We start from the raw sequence: 14034 nt of genomic DNA, 5'->3' as shown, positions 1-14034 counted from the left end.
GGTGCTGATGGAAAGTTGCAGCAAACAAACCAACGTTTTTGGCTACAGCATACTTTGTAACTGCAAAAAATGTAAGCAGAGCATGGGAGTTATTAACTATTTTTCTATCATTTCCAAGCTTCTGTCATGTGTGCGCATCACCACTTACACACATATAGGCAGAATTACACAGTATTATAACCAAGAATATTTCTTTACTTGCACAAGTTCATGATATTGCATATCAGCTGTGTATACTGTATATACGTTGGCATGTGCTCAAAGACAAATGGGTATATATGCCTGCCATTGTGTCTATATATGCACGTGGTACACATCAGGATATAGACACTATGCTCGTGAAAGGAGATTACATTCCTTCAAAGGTGTAGTCACTTATCAAAAAGTTTTGTCAAGTTTAGTTACCTGCACTCTTTTCCCCATGAAGTGGGGAATCTCCAAGTTGCTTTTCCAATTGCATTGATCCTTTTGGTTCTTACAAAACAACAGATATTTAAGTGAGGCTGCTGCTGCTGGTGGAGGCTCCTGCTGTAGGAGCCAGATAATGAGCGCTAGGAGCATGCTTGGGCTTTCAGAGCTCCAGACAGCTTCATTAGCCAAACAAAGGCCACATGTCCAGAGCTGTACAAAGAGGCAGGGGGTGTGATGTAGAAGAGCTCTAGCCTGAGACTGAAGGCAACGGTTCTTCATTGCATTATTGTACATGTGGGCCCTCTGGGAGTGGCCAGTTGTTCAAGGAGTTGTGATAATAAGCTCTCCAAGGATGCTGGCTTTGTCGTGCCCAAAGCACAGACACTTGAGATCCTCCCCCAACAAAAGCCCGTGACAAAACAACCCTCAAGACTTTTCCTTTTAGGCTTCATTCCAGAAGCCCTGAAAGACATTTAAAAGTCTAGTTCAACATGCCTGGTTTCTCATGCAGTTTCTTACACAACACTTAAGCAACTGTCAAAACACTGCTGTAAAGGATGACTGATGCCTTTTCATCATCAGTGGGCCAAAGCCAGCCCCAAAGGGCCCTGCACCCAAGAGATATACCACTATTTGTTGAGGGTACCCTCTGAAATCCATGGTTTATTCTATAAAATTTCCGCACCTAGCAGTTCGAAAAGTTCCTTCTAGATTTGGTCATGGAAATCTCTCACAATCCAAACAGCCTCCCCAGAGAAGAAAGAGATTTACTTCCTGCTTGTCTTTCCTGAAGTCTTTTTCCAGTGAACTTCAATGATGATAAACATGAGAGGAACTGTAAAACCCAGCAAGTGCACTATTTCTTTTCCTCTTCCCACCATTGACAGTATAAATATCACCGAGTCCTGCGGGCTAAGTGCCAGGTTAAAATAATGCTCTCTTTGGGCTAGGGATCTGGGTTCTCCAGAGATCACAAGAAATCTGTGATGGTGGGTGAGAAGGGGGGACGGTGGGAGTTAGAACCAGGGACACCAACAGGAAATATTTTCACACTAAATCCCCCCCCCCCCCCCCCCTACAGGGTCACCATAAAGACAGGTCATCCCATCTCCCTCTCTTGAACATCTCTGCAGCTCTCAAGGCTGTATATATCAGGGGGAACCTTGCTTGTTCTCCCTTCCCTCACTACCACTCCTCTATGCTGCAGTGCTTTTCTGGAAATCCCAGGGGAAATAATTCTGGAAAAGAGTCAAGAAATTTAATCAAAAGCTGCATCAATGAACAATTTGTTTCACTGGGAGCCAGGATGAGACTTGGGCAGATGAGAATGGAGGCACTGAGCTGAGGGACAAGCAGCACTAAGGGAAGTGCTCAGGATTCACATGCAAGTCTCAGCCCTGTGCACACAGTATTTTTCCAAGTGTCCTGGGCCTGCTGTTGGGTGGGTGAATCGAGCTCCCAAGCTTTGGCTACACGGGTACAATTTTTTGTGCCAACAAAGACATTTGGTCTGAGCTGAAGTACAGCAGAGGGAGTGGATTCATACAGGACACCAAAGCCATAGGCAGCCCCCATCCAGGCACAGTGCTAGCCTGAGATGGAAGCCAGAGAATGTCAATCTTGACAAACTACAATTTTGATCCTGAAACCAGATGAAAAATCAAATACCACAAAAATCTTCCTGAACCTAAACTCCCTGTCTAAAAAAAAAATCAAGTTGGGTCAGTCAATAGGTTTCTTTGCAATAATTTAAAACCAATTCATTTTATGTCAACCTTTAAAAGACATATTTACTTTTTTTGGTAAATTAATTTCTTGTTTGAAAGCATAAACTTTAAATGTCAAAAAAAAGGATTTTTAACAGTTTATAAATGTTTTTGATTAAGAAATAATATTTTCTCCTTTTCCTGCAAACCAGAGATTCTTTTCTCCACACTACCACTCTGCTATGGGAATGGATTTGGGGTCTCCAAACCTTCATGCAAACCCTCCTGCAATTCTGAGGGGATGTGAATCTATGCCTAGTCACTTTGTAGGCATTCAGGCAGGGTCACAATGGTTTAATCTCATAATATCCTTCCCCCAAAGAGCTTGGTGCATGGGACTCTGCTCATAGGTTTTCATACAGTTAGGGCTAAGCACTCCTAAAGGACTTTCCTACAACAGACAAACTCCACACAAGCAGTTTCTCTCTTGTGACCTTCCTGTTAGCATCCAGGACTTCAATCCAAGCACCTACATCTCCATGAAATTGCTTCAAGATTACAATGAACTCATCTCCAGCCTCATTTTCCTTTTCCTCTTTTTCCCCCTGATTGTGAGGCCTTACCTGTATGACAGCTTCATTACAAGTGACCTTCACCACTGGCTTTGTTGGGGAAGTGATTTAGAACCAAATTACTGATCTATTTCTTTCACCTCCTCCCTCTCACTGAAGGCAGCAATAGCAGTACTGGAGAGGCTGTCTGAAACAGTACATTTTGAACACATTACAGAAGGCAAGACAGAGCAGAAAGCCATCCTCCACCACAGTCCAACATGAAGGGGCCAAACTGTTCTTGGAGAAATGCCAAAATGATTGAACAATTTATTCTGAGGGTATGGATGAGTCTGGTTTAGACCAGCCAGGAAACAGCTCTTAAGTAACTGGGGACTCTACTGAGAACAGATGGAGGCAGCTGGAAAAAACAGGGGGCAGGTGGCTGCTTGGAAGACAGGATCACTCTGGCACATGGGCAAAACAGAAGGGACATGGCAATATGGACCTCGTTGTTATGGGCTAGGTTAAATCTCATTGGAACCAGTGAGAAGAGCAGCTGTCTCTGATTCAGGCTAAATCAAAGAACACTTACATGTCTCTCTGTTTGGTACAAACTGAAGCAATGGAGGTTACCATTCAAAACGCAGAGGGTTGATCTGAGTTGAGCTACAACACAGAGCTGTGAGTTTTACTGTAGACTAATGGCTGAAGGTGCATTTGTGTGTGTGTGTGAAAGAAAAAGAGAAAGCAGAAGAAGATTAAGAAGGAAAAGAAACCAGAGCTGGAGGAGATCACCGAGAACACTCAGAATAAGCAAGGGAAACCTGAAAAAATCAGAGAGATATGGTACTGGAGAAAAGGGTGATTAAAGAGTCCTCTGCCTCCTAAGTGGCACTAATAGCCAGAGAGAGTTAAAAGCAGAGTAAGTGGGGAAGCAAGAGTGGGGAGTCTCTGCTCTCATCTCATGAAGTCTTTTTAACCATTATAGAGTAACATGTAACAGGGTGCACCAGCAGCAGGCCCTTGAATGAGTGTCCAAATCAAAGACCTGAAAAACTGGACCCACTCATGAGGCTCTCATTCTCCTTCTTTTCAGTCGTGGCATCCCCATTAGCCAACAGTTCCTGAGAAAGAGACAAGCACTTACAAGAGGAGCACTGCTGAGATTTTAGTGCACAAGATGCAGAACTCCGATTGACTGTCTTGGACTCTCAGTAACATTGGCAAGCAAGCAGCAGTCAGTGACCTCAGGAACAGCTCAGGGCTTTGCAAAACTGAATTCTCAGCTGGGGGACCTACAGTGCCTCATATGATCTGCTTGCTATAAAATGAACACATAAAAGAGAACCTATGTGATTCTTAATCCACCTAGGCTCAGGTACAAAGGGTAGAGACACACTGAACCATTCAGGGAACGAAACTGGTAGCAGGCTGTTTCGCACAACCACTTCAGCGCAGTGACTTAGCGGTTGAGAATAATTTAATTTACAAAGAGACAATGTAAAAGGAAAGTCAAGAATGTAAGCAAAGCAATAACAGAAGAGCCCAGTAATGAGAGGCTCACACAAGAGGCGATTGGCTGATCTATGTGGTAAAGAGCAGCAAAAAGTGACCACGGGGAAATAGCAGGAAGAGATTAACTGCTGACACCGAAGTGCTATTTCCAGCTGACATTTATCTCTGCCTTGGAATTCCCAGTTGGAGAGAAGAGGTGACAACAAACAGGAGAAATTTACACTGGCCACTTTATGCAAATCTAACCTTTCTGCACCTGCCAGGTGGGGAGCATTTATTTACTTTCTGGCTGCCTGGCTAAATTGGCAGAAGAAGTCAATACAAACAGAATATGGAGAAGGTCAGAGGAATAGGGCTCCTGACTGTAATTTCAGGACCTGTTACAGGCATTACAATTTTAATGTGGCAGTTGAGAGATATACACCCTTGGCAAATGAACTGGCAGAAGACATGTGCATTTGCCAGCGTATTCTTCCACATGAGCACTTCATCGCCCTCTGACGGGCAGATTCAGAGATGCTAATCTGTGTCACAGTCCGTACCTGTGTCTTGCTCATAAAGGACCTCAGCAAATTCCTTTAGCTCAGGTATGAAAAGTGATTAATTTGGGGACAGGCAGATCTAAATTCAATTGCCTTTGTCACAATGACTTTTCAAGATGCAAAGATGTGAAGCTGAGCAGTAACTGTGAGATATCTGGGGGTGAATTTGTCACAATTTTAAGTAGAAAGATAGCACTTACATATACGCTATCAAATTAACGAGTTCATACCGCACTCTAACAAGTGAAAACAAATTCCTGGCACCCCAGGGTAAGACTGCCCTTTTTTTGCATGCTAAATAATATCTCTCTGCAATATATAGTCATGTTCAGCTTTTTAAATTAGAAAGTCTCTTTTTGTCCATCTAAATTAAAGGCAGCCATCTCTTCAGCAGAAAACAGCACAAAAGCCCTTGGTACAAAAGACCAGGAAAAAAGTAAAGACCCACATATCTGGCTAAAAGTATAGGGGAAGACTTCAGATGGGCTGCCAGTGCCTTCGCACCATATTGAACCATGGCCACAACACGAGAAATTAAAAACAGTTCCCTAAAAGTAAAAATGCCTTGAGATCTCTGGTCTTCCAGGTCAAGAATGCAGTTGCACAGCCCTCCTAACAGTGTGCTCCAGATGCACTAGCTGCCTCCAAGAGCCTGCTAGGGCGCTGTTTCAGTCTAGGCACAAAGGATAATGCTACATTTTCCAGCTCAGTTTGTATTAGCCCACACGGCATCCTTCAAAATCCCACTGGCACTAGCACTCTTACAGTCAGCATAAAGCCTGATTTTTCAGATGTGACTAACAATTCAGGATCCTACTGACAAATGCCTTCAAGGGATTTGTTTCTAGAAAGTACTGAGATCTTCCTGCCTCTTTATGGTATCAGCGTCTGGGCACCCAACCAGATAGATACATATGGGCAAGAGGGCTGCTAGCAGTCAGCATTTTTTAGAACTTTTTTAAGTCCCTTGAATTCAAATCCAACTCAGACACTTTATAATCATCAGATTGGCTTATCAAACAGGGTGCTTTTATAAATAAGTGCTCTCTTTTGCCTTCTGGCTTCTGACTCTTTAGGTCGCACCTGTGACAAATGTTCAAGCTTTTCACTGCAACTGTGAAAGACTGGGATTGACTTCTGAACACAACATAATAACTTGTGGCATCTTGTTCCTCGAGGATCTCCAGGGTTGAAAAAAGAAGATGAAATAATGCTAAATTCACAGTAAATACCATGGAAATGGGCAACATTTGAGCAAAAACACTGGTTCCTCAACTGATTCCCCATACCACATGCCAACATTAGGACCAAACCAACTCGTGTCACACGTAAGGGCCTTGTGCAAAGCCAACAGGTTCCCAACACTGTCTCCTATAAAATCCAGGTTTCCTTCAGCATCTTTCATCCAGTCCAATTTTGCTTAGCATGCAAGAACTGACAACAGCCGGAGGTGATCTGGCTGCAGGGCATACCAGGGGTGTATTTCTGAATCGGGCACGCCCTCACATTGCCCCTACCCTCCATCTCTGGCTGATTTTGTGCAAGAAGGGACAAAAGAAAGGATTTATGATGGGTCAGAGAAAAAAGGCAAAGAAAGAAAAATCCCATAGGATAAAAGAGATGAGAAATTCAAGGTAGTTTTAAAGCAGTTAGTGAAGTCAAGAGCCCAAGCTGACCTGAAGTCACAGCAGTGAGAACGTAAATGGACTTTTAAGGACTTAGGCTGAGATTTTCAAAGCCTTTTCAACAACTTGGATGTTCATTTCCATTTATTTTACTGGATTTTTGCCAAGAAAATCCTGTGGGCTGCTCTGATTCTGGAGGTCTGAATTTGGAAAAGAGGAGCTAGACTTTGCTTTATTTTTTTTTATCTTTTTTATATATATAGATCTATATAAAGAATCAGCAAAAACAGCCAATCATTTCCTTCACCATCAGAGAGCCTGAAGGGTCAAAAACTGCAGGCTACAGAGGAATCATTGCAGGGTATAAAAGGGAGTTACAAAGAGACTCCAGAATGGCAGAAGGGCTGCTGACATTCACAGTCTTGTGGCTCTATTGCTTTCTCCTCCTTTTTACCATAAAATGAATAGGGTTAGATCAGATTTCCCCTAACTTACCAGAATCACTGCAGCATTGGGTGGAAAAAAGAGAGGATTATGCTGTGCTACGAATCTTCCATCCCATCCCTTTCACATCATTATTTCATTACCTGACAATACCTTTGTCTGCTCTGCAGTGTAAGGCTCTAGAGGCAGTATTCAGCTTCAGACACACTGCACAGGACAGGACTGGCAGCTCCACCATGGGACTACATGCTGAGAACTGCCTGTCACGTAAGTCCACACCATTTTGTAGGATTTCTCATACTCCATAGAGTCATGGACTTCTCCCATCCCAATTCCAGACACCAGAAAAAGCCCACCCATATGAGCCAGGTGGGTTGTTTCCCTTTCCAGTAGGAAACAGCAGTAGTGGAAATTAGTTTCTTCTGTTTTCCAGCTTTCATGAGCTCTAAGTTAAGAAGACTTGGGGCTTCTGTTCTGTCAGACTATCAACTGCCCAGCAGGTAAAGAAAGCAATAAGTGGAAAGTAATTGATAGCAGCAGGTAGCTCCAATAAGTTTCTTAATCAATACAATTTATAGCAGAGACAGCTCCAAACACTGAAGTAGGGAAGCCCAGCTTAACATGTTTATAACCTTTCTCATTTCGTTTTGCTGAGTTTTCCTTCCCTACTTCTTTCATCAGTGTTCTTTTGAGAACTAATTTCTCCATGGACATAACAAGCTCATGCTTCATTCACCATTATCTTACAAACTCCTTGTAAATTGAATTACCTGTATGGCAAAGGGGAACTGCCCTAGTTCTCCAGGACAGTGTGGAGCTCAGACACATGGCCTTTTTCTTAGCAGAAAGTAATTTAATTTTTTTCTGTTACTGGATTTAAAGTGAGTATAAATGAGGGGAAAGCAAATAAAAAAGACCCCCTCCCCAAAAGAGCAGCAGAGAGGAAATGGCCATTAAACCAAAGAGTTTTCATGAATAACTGGTTCCTTAATCTCCAGAATGTGGAGAAGGAAGGATGACTTTAGCATTTATGATGTCAGGGGGCTGTACATGTATTTCTCACATATCTTGTGTAGCTTTTCCTGCCTTAATTTCCCCACTCATAAACCGGGGATAAAACATATCATTCCCTCACATTAGAGGGTTTATTTATCTCATGCACATTGAGATCATGCAAAAGAAAGTACTCATTATTAAAAGATAGACTCTCTTTGTGATAAGAAACACCACTTGCAACTGTTCTGACAGGTGACATAAAATATATCAAGCAATTATGGCTCTCTGACAATGACCAAAGAGTGCATCAAGAAAGATGGAAGACCTTCCCAAGTTTTCCTGATGGATTCAGGTTTAAATAGTTTACTGCTCATAACTAAACATTTCAGCTGACTATGCCAAGGACCCTTCAGATATCCTGCCAGTATTGTTATTGCATGGACACACATTCATAGTTCTGAATTCTGACATCTCTTCCATCAGGTTTTTTTTGAGTGTGTTAATGAACACGGTATGAGGAGCTTCGAGGAGGCAGATTTGAAAGGCAGGCAGGCAAGGGTAGCTCTAGGTGTTATAAGAATGTTTCTAACGTTTTTGCACAGACAGATTAGGATGCAGTAAGGAATCAACTTTTCAAATCAATCAATTTTCCCCATGGCACAGCACAAAACAAACCACCACGCAATCCCAGAAACACATATTCTATGTGTTGTATCTCCTGCCTGAAAGCCACTGGAATATACAGAGGTTCTTTTCCACATCTTTCTCCAGTGATATGGGTACAGAATCTTTCTCCTTCTCAGCAACTTCTGCTTCTCAATATTATTCTTCTGGAAAAAGATGAGCATCAAATTGGTTACATGGAGAAAGTGGATACAGGGGAATTTTCTCTGCTCAAGAGCATTTTTCTTCTTCCTTGTTAGCTGAGATGGGAAATGGAAAAGCTGATTTTCAGTTCTTTCAAAACTTTTCACAGAATCATGATCAATATTTTTCAATACACAGACAAACAAAAACATGTTTTAAATTGAAAGGTCTGTTTTGGTAAATATAAAAAGCTGATTATTATTCCAAATAACCAGATGGAGAATACTACAGAATCATGAAAAGTCCATATTTGTCAATTACCATCATTTTTCAGGAAAGTTTTAATCAAAGGCCACTTCCCAGTGGGTAAAAACTCCACACTTTTCAGCAAAATGCTAAAAATACTGAGAAAGAGTCCTGGGTGAAATTTTTGGCAAGATGAGTAAACCTCAGTAGAAAGCCTGTTCCATGGGAGATGTCTAATTCCGCTCCAGTGACTCAGCAGCCTCAGACATGCTCCCAAGCTGCTAGATGTTCTTCCAGGACTAATTATATAAACTTCTTCTTCAAGAAATGTTTAACTATATAAGATGGTTTAGGAAAAAAAAAATAGTCAAAGCTTCAGTCAGTTCCAACTGAGGAATCCAAAACAAGGCCATTAGAATTTAAGGTATAAGAAACTATCACTTGTACAGACTAGGAAGCAGCAAGAAGGCAATCTCTAAACACCTGGATTCTCTGCTCCTGCAGGATAGAGGTACAGTTGTGGCTAGGTGATTGCTTCTGAAGCTCTTTCAGAAGAGGTCACCTCAGTCTTTTTTCTCTGAGAACCATGGCATTCTCGAGCCATAAAATAAACGTGAGAAGCTTTCAGTGAGGACCCTAGAGAGGAGTTAAAATTCTCCCATGTGCAGAGATCCTGCCCAGAAAGGCCTAGGTGCACTCAGAGCCCCCTTGACAAGCCCTCAGGAGGATGCTGAGAAACATTTGAGCCTGTTCCCAAGTCTTGAGCAGGGAGATGTGTCTTCTTCCCTGGGAGCACTGCAGAAGTGCTATGTCAGCCATCAGAGAGCTGCAAAGGCCCTGGGACCCTGGTGGGGAGCTGTCCATACTCCATGCTATGCATCAGAACAGGCCTCTTCAAGCAGTGTCCCACTGCAGCAATGCCAGGAAGAGGTACTGTATCAGGGAGACAATTTCCCTTTCTTTTTAAGACATTTTAAGCGAATGAATAATTCATCCTGAATGACTTTGAGCCGAGGCGACTCTCCATGTTACCACCTGATTATATGTTCCATAAAAAGAGATGACAGCAATTTATCTCTTTTCTCTTGCCGGATGGGCTGGTGGGGGGATAAATATGCTGCCACCAAACTGGAGTGATGAATCATCCCTCCAAGCAACCAATGACACTTTTACTGATTTGGCATTTAGTGCTTCCCAGTGGGAGCCGTAGGGAGCAGGACATCAGCATAAGCCTTCAGGAAAGGAGGGAAGACCACGGGCAACGGAGGGCTCAGTTCTCTCTGTTCATCCCCATAGGATTACTCATTGCTGAGTACCCAGCAAAGGCAACTGGGCAGAAGAGCCTTTCTCCTGAAAGCAGTGGAGTCTGCAAAGATCAGGTGCTCACATTGCTGTCTGGTTATAAGGAAAGCAGTTATTAAGTCTTATTCTGCTTTATTATTGAGTGAAAAGTGGGGTTAGGCTGGAGGATAGGAACTCTGTTAGACATTCCCCAGAATCATGCTTCCTTCTTGTACAACAAGCTGCATAGTACGTGCCAGTTGTTCAGCTGGGAAACGGGAGTGAGAAAGATTTGTCCTGGGAATTAAAGCACAGGTTTACTTAAAGGAGAGGGGACTGCAAGTGGGTGCTGCTCTAGCTAGGGGGAAAGCCCGCTGCCCTGTTCTTTACCTATGCCCACTTAGGCAAACCTGAGCCTTTCCCAAGAGGGGATCATTAGCTCTGCCAACCTGGGGCTTTCTGGATGATCTGAAACCACCAAGCATGGATCACTTAGGGCCAAGTCTGAGAAGTGAAGGCTTCCTTTCCTTAAACAACTCAATGCCTTGCTATTACTGCAGTCCATTTTGGGGATATCCCCTATGTTTATGGCCATATAGACAGCTGCTGTCAAGCTACACCAAGCCAAAGACAGCCAGGTGTTTGTTCTTGCCCACAAGCAACACATCCTGGCTAAAAGTTTTGTCCCCTTGCTGCAATCCCTCTGCAGGTATTCCCACCTCTGCCCTCAAAAACACATATGCCTCATGCTACACCAGAAGTCCTCTGCAGCCAGATGCACCCACAAGCACTGCAGCAAACGAAACATTTCCTTGTCCATATATTGTGCTGTGCACATCCACACCTCCAGTGCCTTCACCCACACACTTTGTTCTACTACCTCTGTCCTCCCCACCTCTCCCAGCCTGCAAGGGGCTGATACAGCATGTAAATATGCTACAAAGACACATCCTCCCCGCCCCCGTGCTGGCTATGGGGAACATAAAACACAGCGGAGATTGCTGCTATTTTATTATTTATGAAGCTTTGGTTATTTCATATATAAATAATCCATGACTGCAAAGTGTTGCTGGCACTGTAATTGAATATTCATGAGGTATTTTTGTTGAGAATTTTCACCATCATTTCAAACCCAGACACAAAAATAAAAATCATCATAATAAAAATTTCCTCTGTCATTTCACAGTTTCAACCTCTGAGAAACAAAATCTCTCTCTCTCCCACCCTGAGGGCTTTCTGTGCGGGAAGGAACAAAACAGTAGGGTTAATCTGGAAGGCAGGTTTACGCTGCATTGGAAAGAAGCAGGAACATCCTGCATATAGCTCTCTCTGCTGTCTCTTAACATTGTCAGGATGCTGCTTCTGGGGATATATGCTGTCTGCATGGAGTACATGCAAAATCCCTCTCTCCCTCCTAAAAACGTTTCTCTTTTCAGGCTTAAACCTAGCCAGAACCTTGAGAGAGAAGCACCCAAGTGGGATCACTCAGCGTGGAAAATGGAAGCATGTTGCTGCCACCCTGTGGAAAATGGTGGCCCCCAATTGTTGGGGACCTCTCTAGAGGTTTTCAAAGCTACAGCTGGTAAGGTGGTTAAAGAGATTTGTGAGGCTGTCATTACCCTGATGAGACCCAGGGGTAAAGAAAACAGGGAATTTCCATTAAATAACTGCAGGATTTGCAAGGAAGATGTTTGGACACTTTACAGGAACGATTGATAGAGTCTGTGCTATACCCATGGTGCACAGGGGGCACGTGCATCAAGAGGATGAAGTACTACTACTGCAGAAGCTCCCAAGGACAACTTTGGCAAATTACTAGACACATGCAAAGATCAAGTGTCTCTTGCATCCTGGGATAGTTTAATATGCAGATTCACCTGCTTGCCTTGCTGAGATTCCCCCTTTTTTCCCCCAAGGCTCTTTCTTCACTGTGCCCTTCAGCTCCTTCTATTCCACACAAAACAAGGCAAGGGAGGACTAACAAAAAGATAGTAGCACTATCCAAACTCTTCCTTTCCCTTACTTTCTATCCACATCTTCTGTGAGGAGGCTCTGCAGCTGCCTGCATGGTACATCACCCCGGTCTCCTTATCATCCACTGTCCCAATTCTCCTCTACAATTTTTTCAGATCACAGCTCCTTCCTTTTTCAATTCTGTGAAGCACCGTATGCATAGAAAAGAAACAGCAGTAGGAGAAACAGCATGTTCCCATCCGTTCTAACCCAGCCTCCTCAAACCCAAAGAGGGGCATATGAAAGCCTGGCAGTCAGATCTGAGATCCACATCCACCCCAATCTGCCCCTGTCCACGTGCAAGAGGTATATGCGAGGCTATGTCACATCAGCACATCACAAATGGGGCCAGAGCTCTCAGAGCACCTTGCCTTCCAAGAGTGATTTATAGACCCTGTCAATCCAGCAGACTGAACTGCAGAGACAGCTGGAGCGTGCAGCAAAGAGAGCAGCAATCCATCACCACCGGGTGGGAGTCACCCAGGAATCCATCAAGAGCTTCATCATGGTGACATCTTTGCAGAGGCAGAAAGAGAAACAAAGGAAAAAGATGGAGACAGAGTGAGCCAAGAGTGGAAAATCCACCCAGGATTTCTCAGAACTTCAGAGCCACAGAAGTAAACCAAGATGACAGACACAAAAAATATTTTTTGTATTTGTAGTGATTCAGGTGGTCCTGCTTTAAAGCCACAAATTACAATGCCTCACACAGCTGAGCAGGGCTTTCTGGTGTCAGCCATACCAGCAGCAATCAGAAATTGCTTTCCCATTTGCTAGCTACAGGGCTTTGTGGTAGGTATTAATCACTTCCAGGTATGATGACTGGATGGCTTTGATGGCAAGGGCATTTTCCTGTTAGGGAGCTGCTACTGGCAGAAGGAATCAACCCCAGCTCCACTACTGAGGAGAAAGGTGATGACCTGTACTTGAAGAAATATAAAGCAAGCTGCAGCATTTCGCTATATGGCGCTAGATTTTATAGTCTAACCTTATGCTGACTCCTCAGCAGGAGCCAACCTGCTCCTCCGAAAAGTGCAGGCACACAGATACACATACCCTAGACCAACAACAATGTAGCACGTACCAAGTCACAAGAACACACAAGATACTTACACAAGGCCCACATATACGCCCAAGTCCAGAAAAATACATGTACAACAGCTTGGCATGCACAAAGGAAAGGGGGACACACACAGATATAAGCGTGTCTGGAATCTACAAGTATGGCAGGAATACAGAAGGTAAACTCAAAAGATGCATAGTCACACACACTCCCCTGTGCAGTGCCATGATGAGTACAAGAGCGTACATTGTCTTTGATCTACAATTCAATAGTAAGAGATATGTCAAGTTCCCCAGTAACACAACTTCTCTCCATCCTCAAACTCCATAAAAAAACCTGAGAATGTGATTTCTCCTAAGTCTGTGTTAGACACCGGGGAGAGAGGTAAAGAAAAGAAGTGAGCATCTGCTCTTGGAGGAAAGAAAAGCAATTTACCTTTGAATAGGGAGCAGCAGAACAAAGCACATTATTTCTTTTTGCTCCAGGGACAGACACCGATGTTGTTTCGAGTCATGCTGATTACAGGTTAAGCATGTGCTCCGGAAAGATGCAGGATGTGTTGGGACCTCTTGGAACAGTATAAATCAGCTGAAAATTGGGGGGGGGGGGTGGGGGGGGTGGTGGTAGTGGTGGTGTTGTCGAATTAACAAAAGGATTCAGAAGCTGGGAGTAGGGCCAACAAATGTGTTTTGGCATCACAAGGATAAGACTCAGTAGGTGCAAGAGAGATGCGGGTGGGGGTCAGGGAGAGCCTCTATTGGAAGAAAGCAGAGGTGGGCATGAGCTGGAGCAGCCGGGAAGACTGCACAGAAGAGGGAGTCCTGGGACTGT

General features: G+C 43.6%; 1 protein-coding gene across 3 annotated transcripts in view; it reads right to left on the bottom strand.

Annotated features, from left to right (window-relative positions):
* Positions 1-8541: 8541 nt before the first annotated feature.
* UBIAD1 (UbiA prenyltransferase domain containing 1) overlaps positions 8542-14034 on the bottom strand; it is a 45146-nt gene continuing 39653 nt past the window's right edge. For 2 of the 3 annotated variants that reach the window (XR_007506895.1, XM_049807409.1), the window contains one exon: positions 8542-8623. Coding sequence is in view for 1 of the 3 variants with exons in the window: in XM_049807418.1 (XP_049663375.1) it covers positions 8616-8623 (8 nt within the window). In the remaining 2 variants the exon portion in view is untranslated. The remainder of the gene's footprint in view (positions 8624-14034) is intronic. The other variant, XM_049807418.1, reaches the window with a different exon arrangement.

Source organism: Accipiter gentilis, chromosome 1 (assembly GCF_929443795.1).
Source record: "Accipiter gentilis chromosome 1, bAccGen1.1, whole genome shotgun sequence".
Classification (NCBI taxonomy): domain Eukaryota; kingdom Metazoa; phylum Chordata; class Aves; order Accipitriformes; family Accipitridae; genus Astur; species Astur gentilis.
Note: the sequence above shows the minus strand (reverse complement) of the source record. Positions and strands in the feature narration are given on the sequence as shown.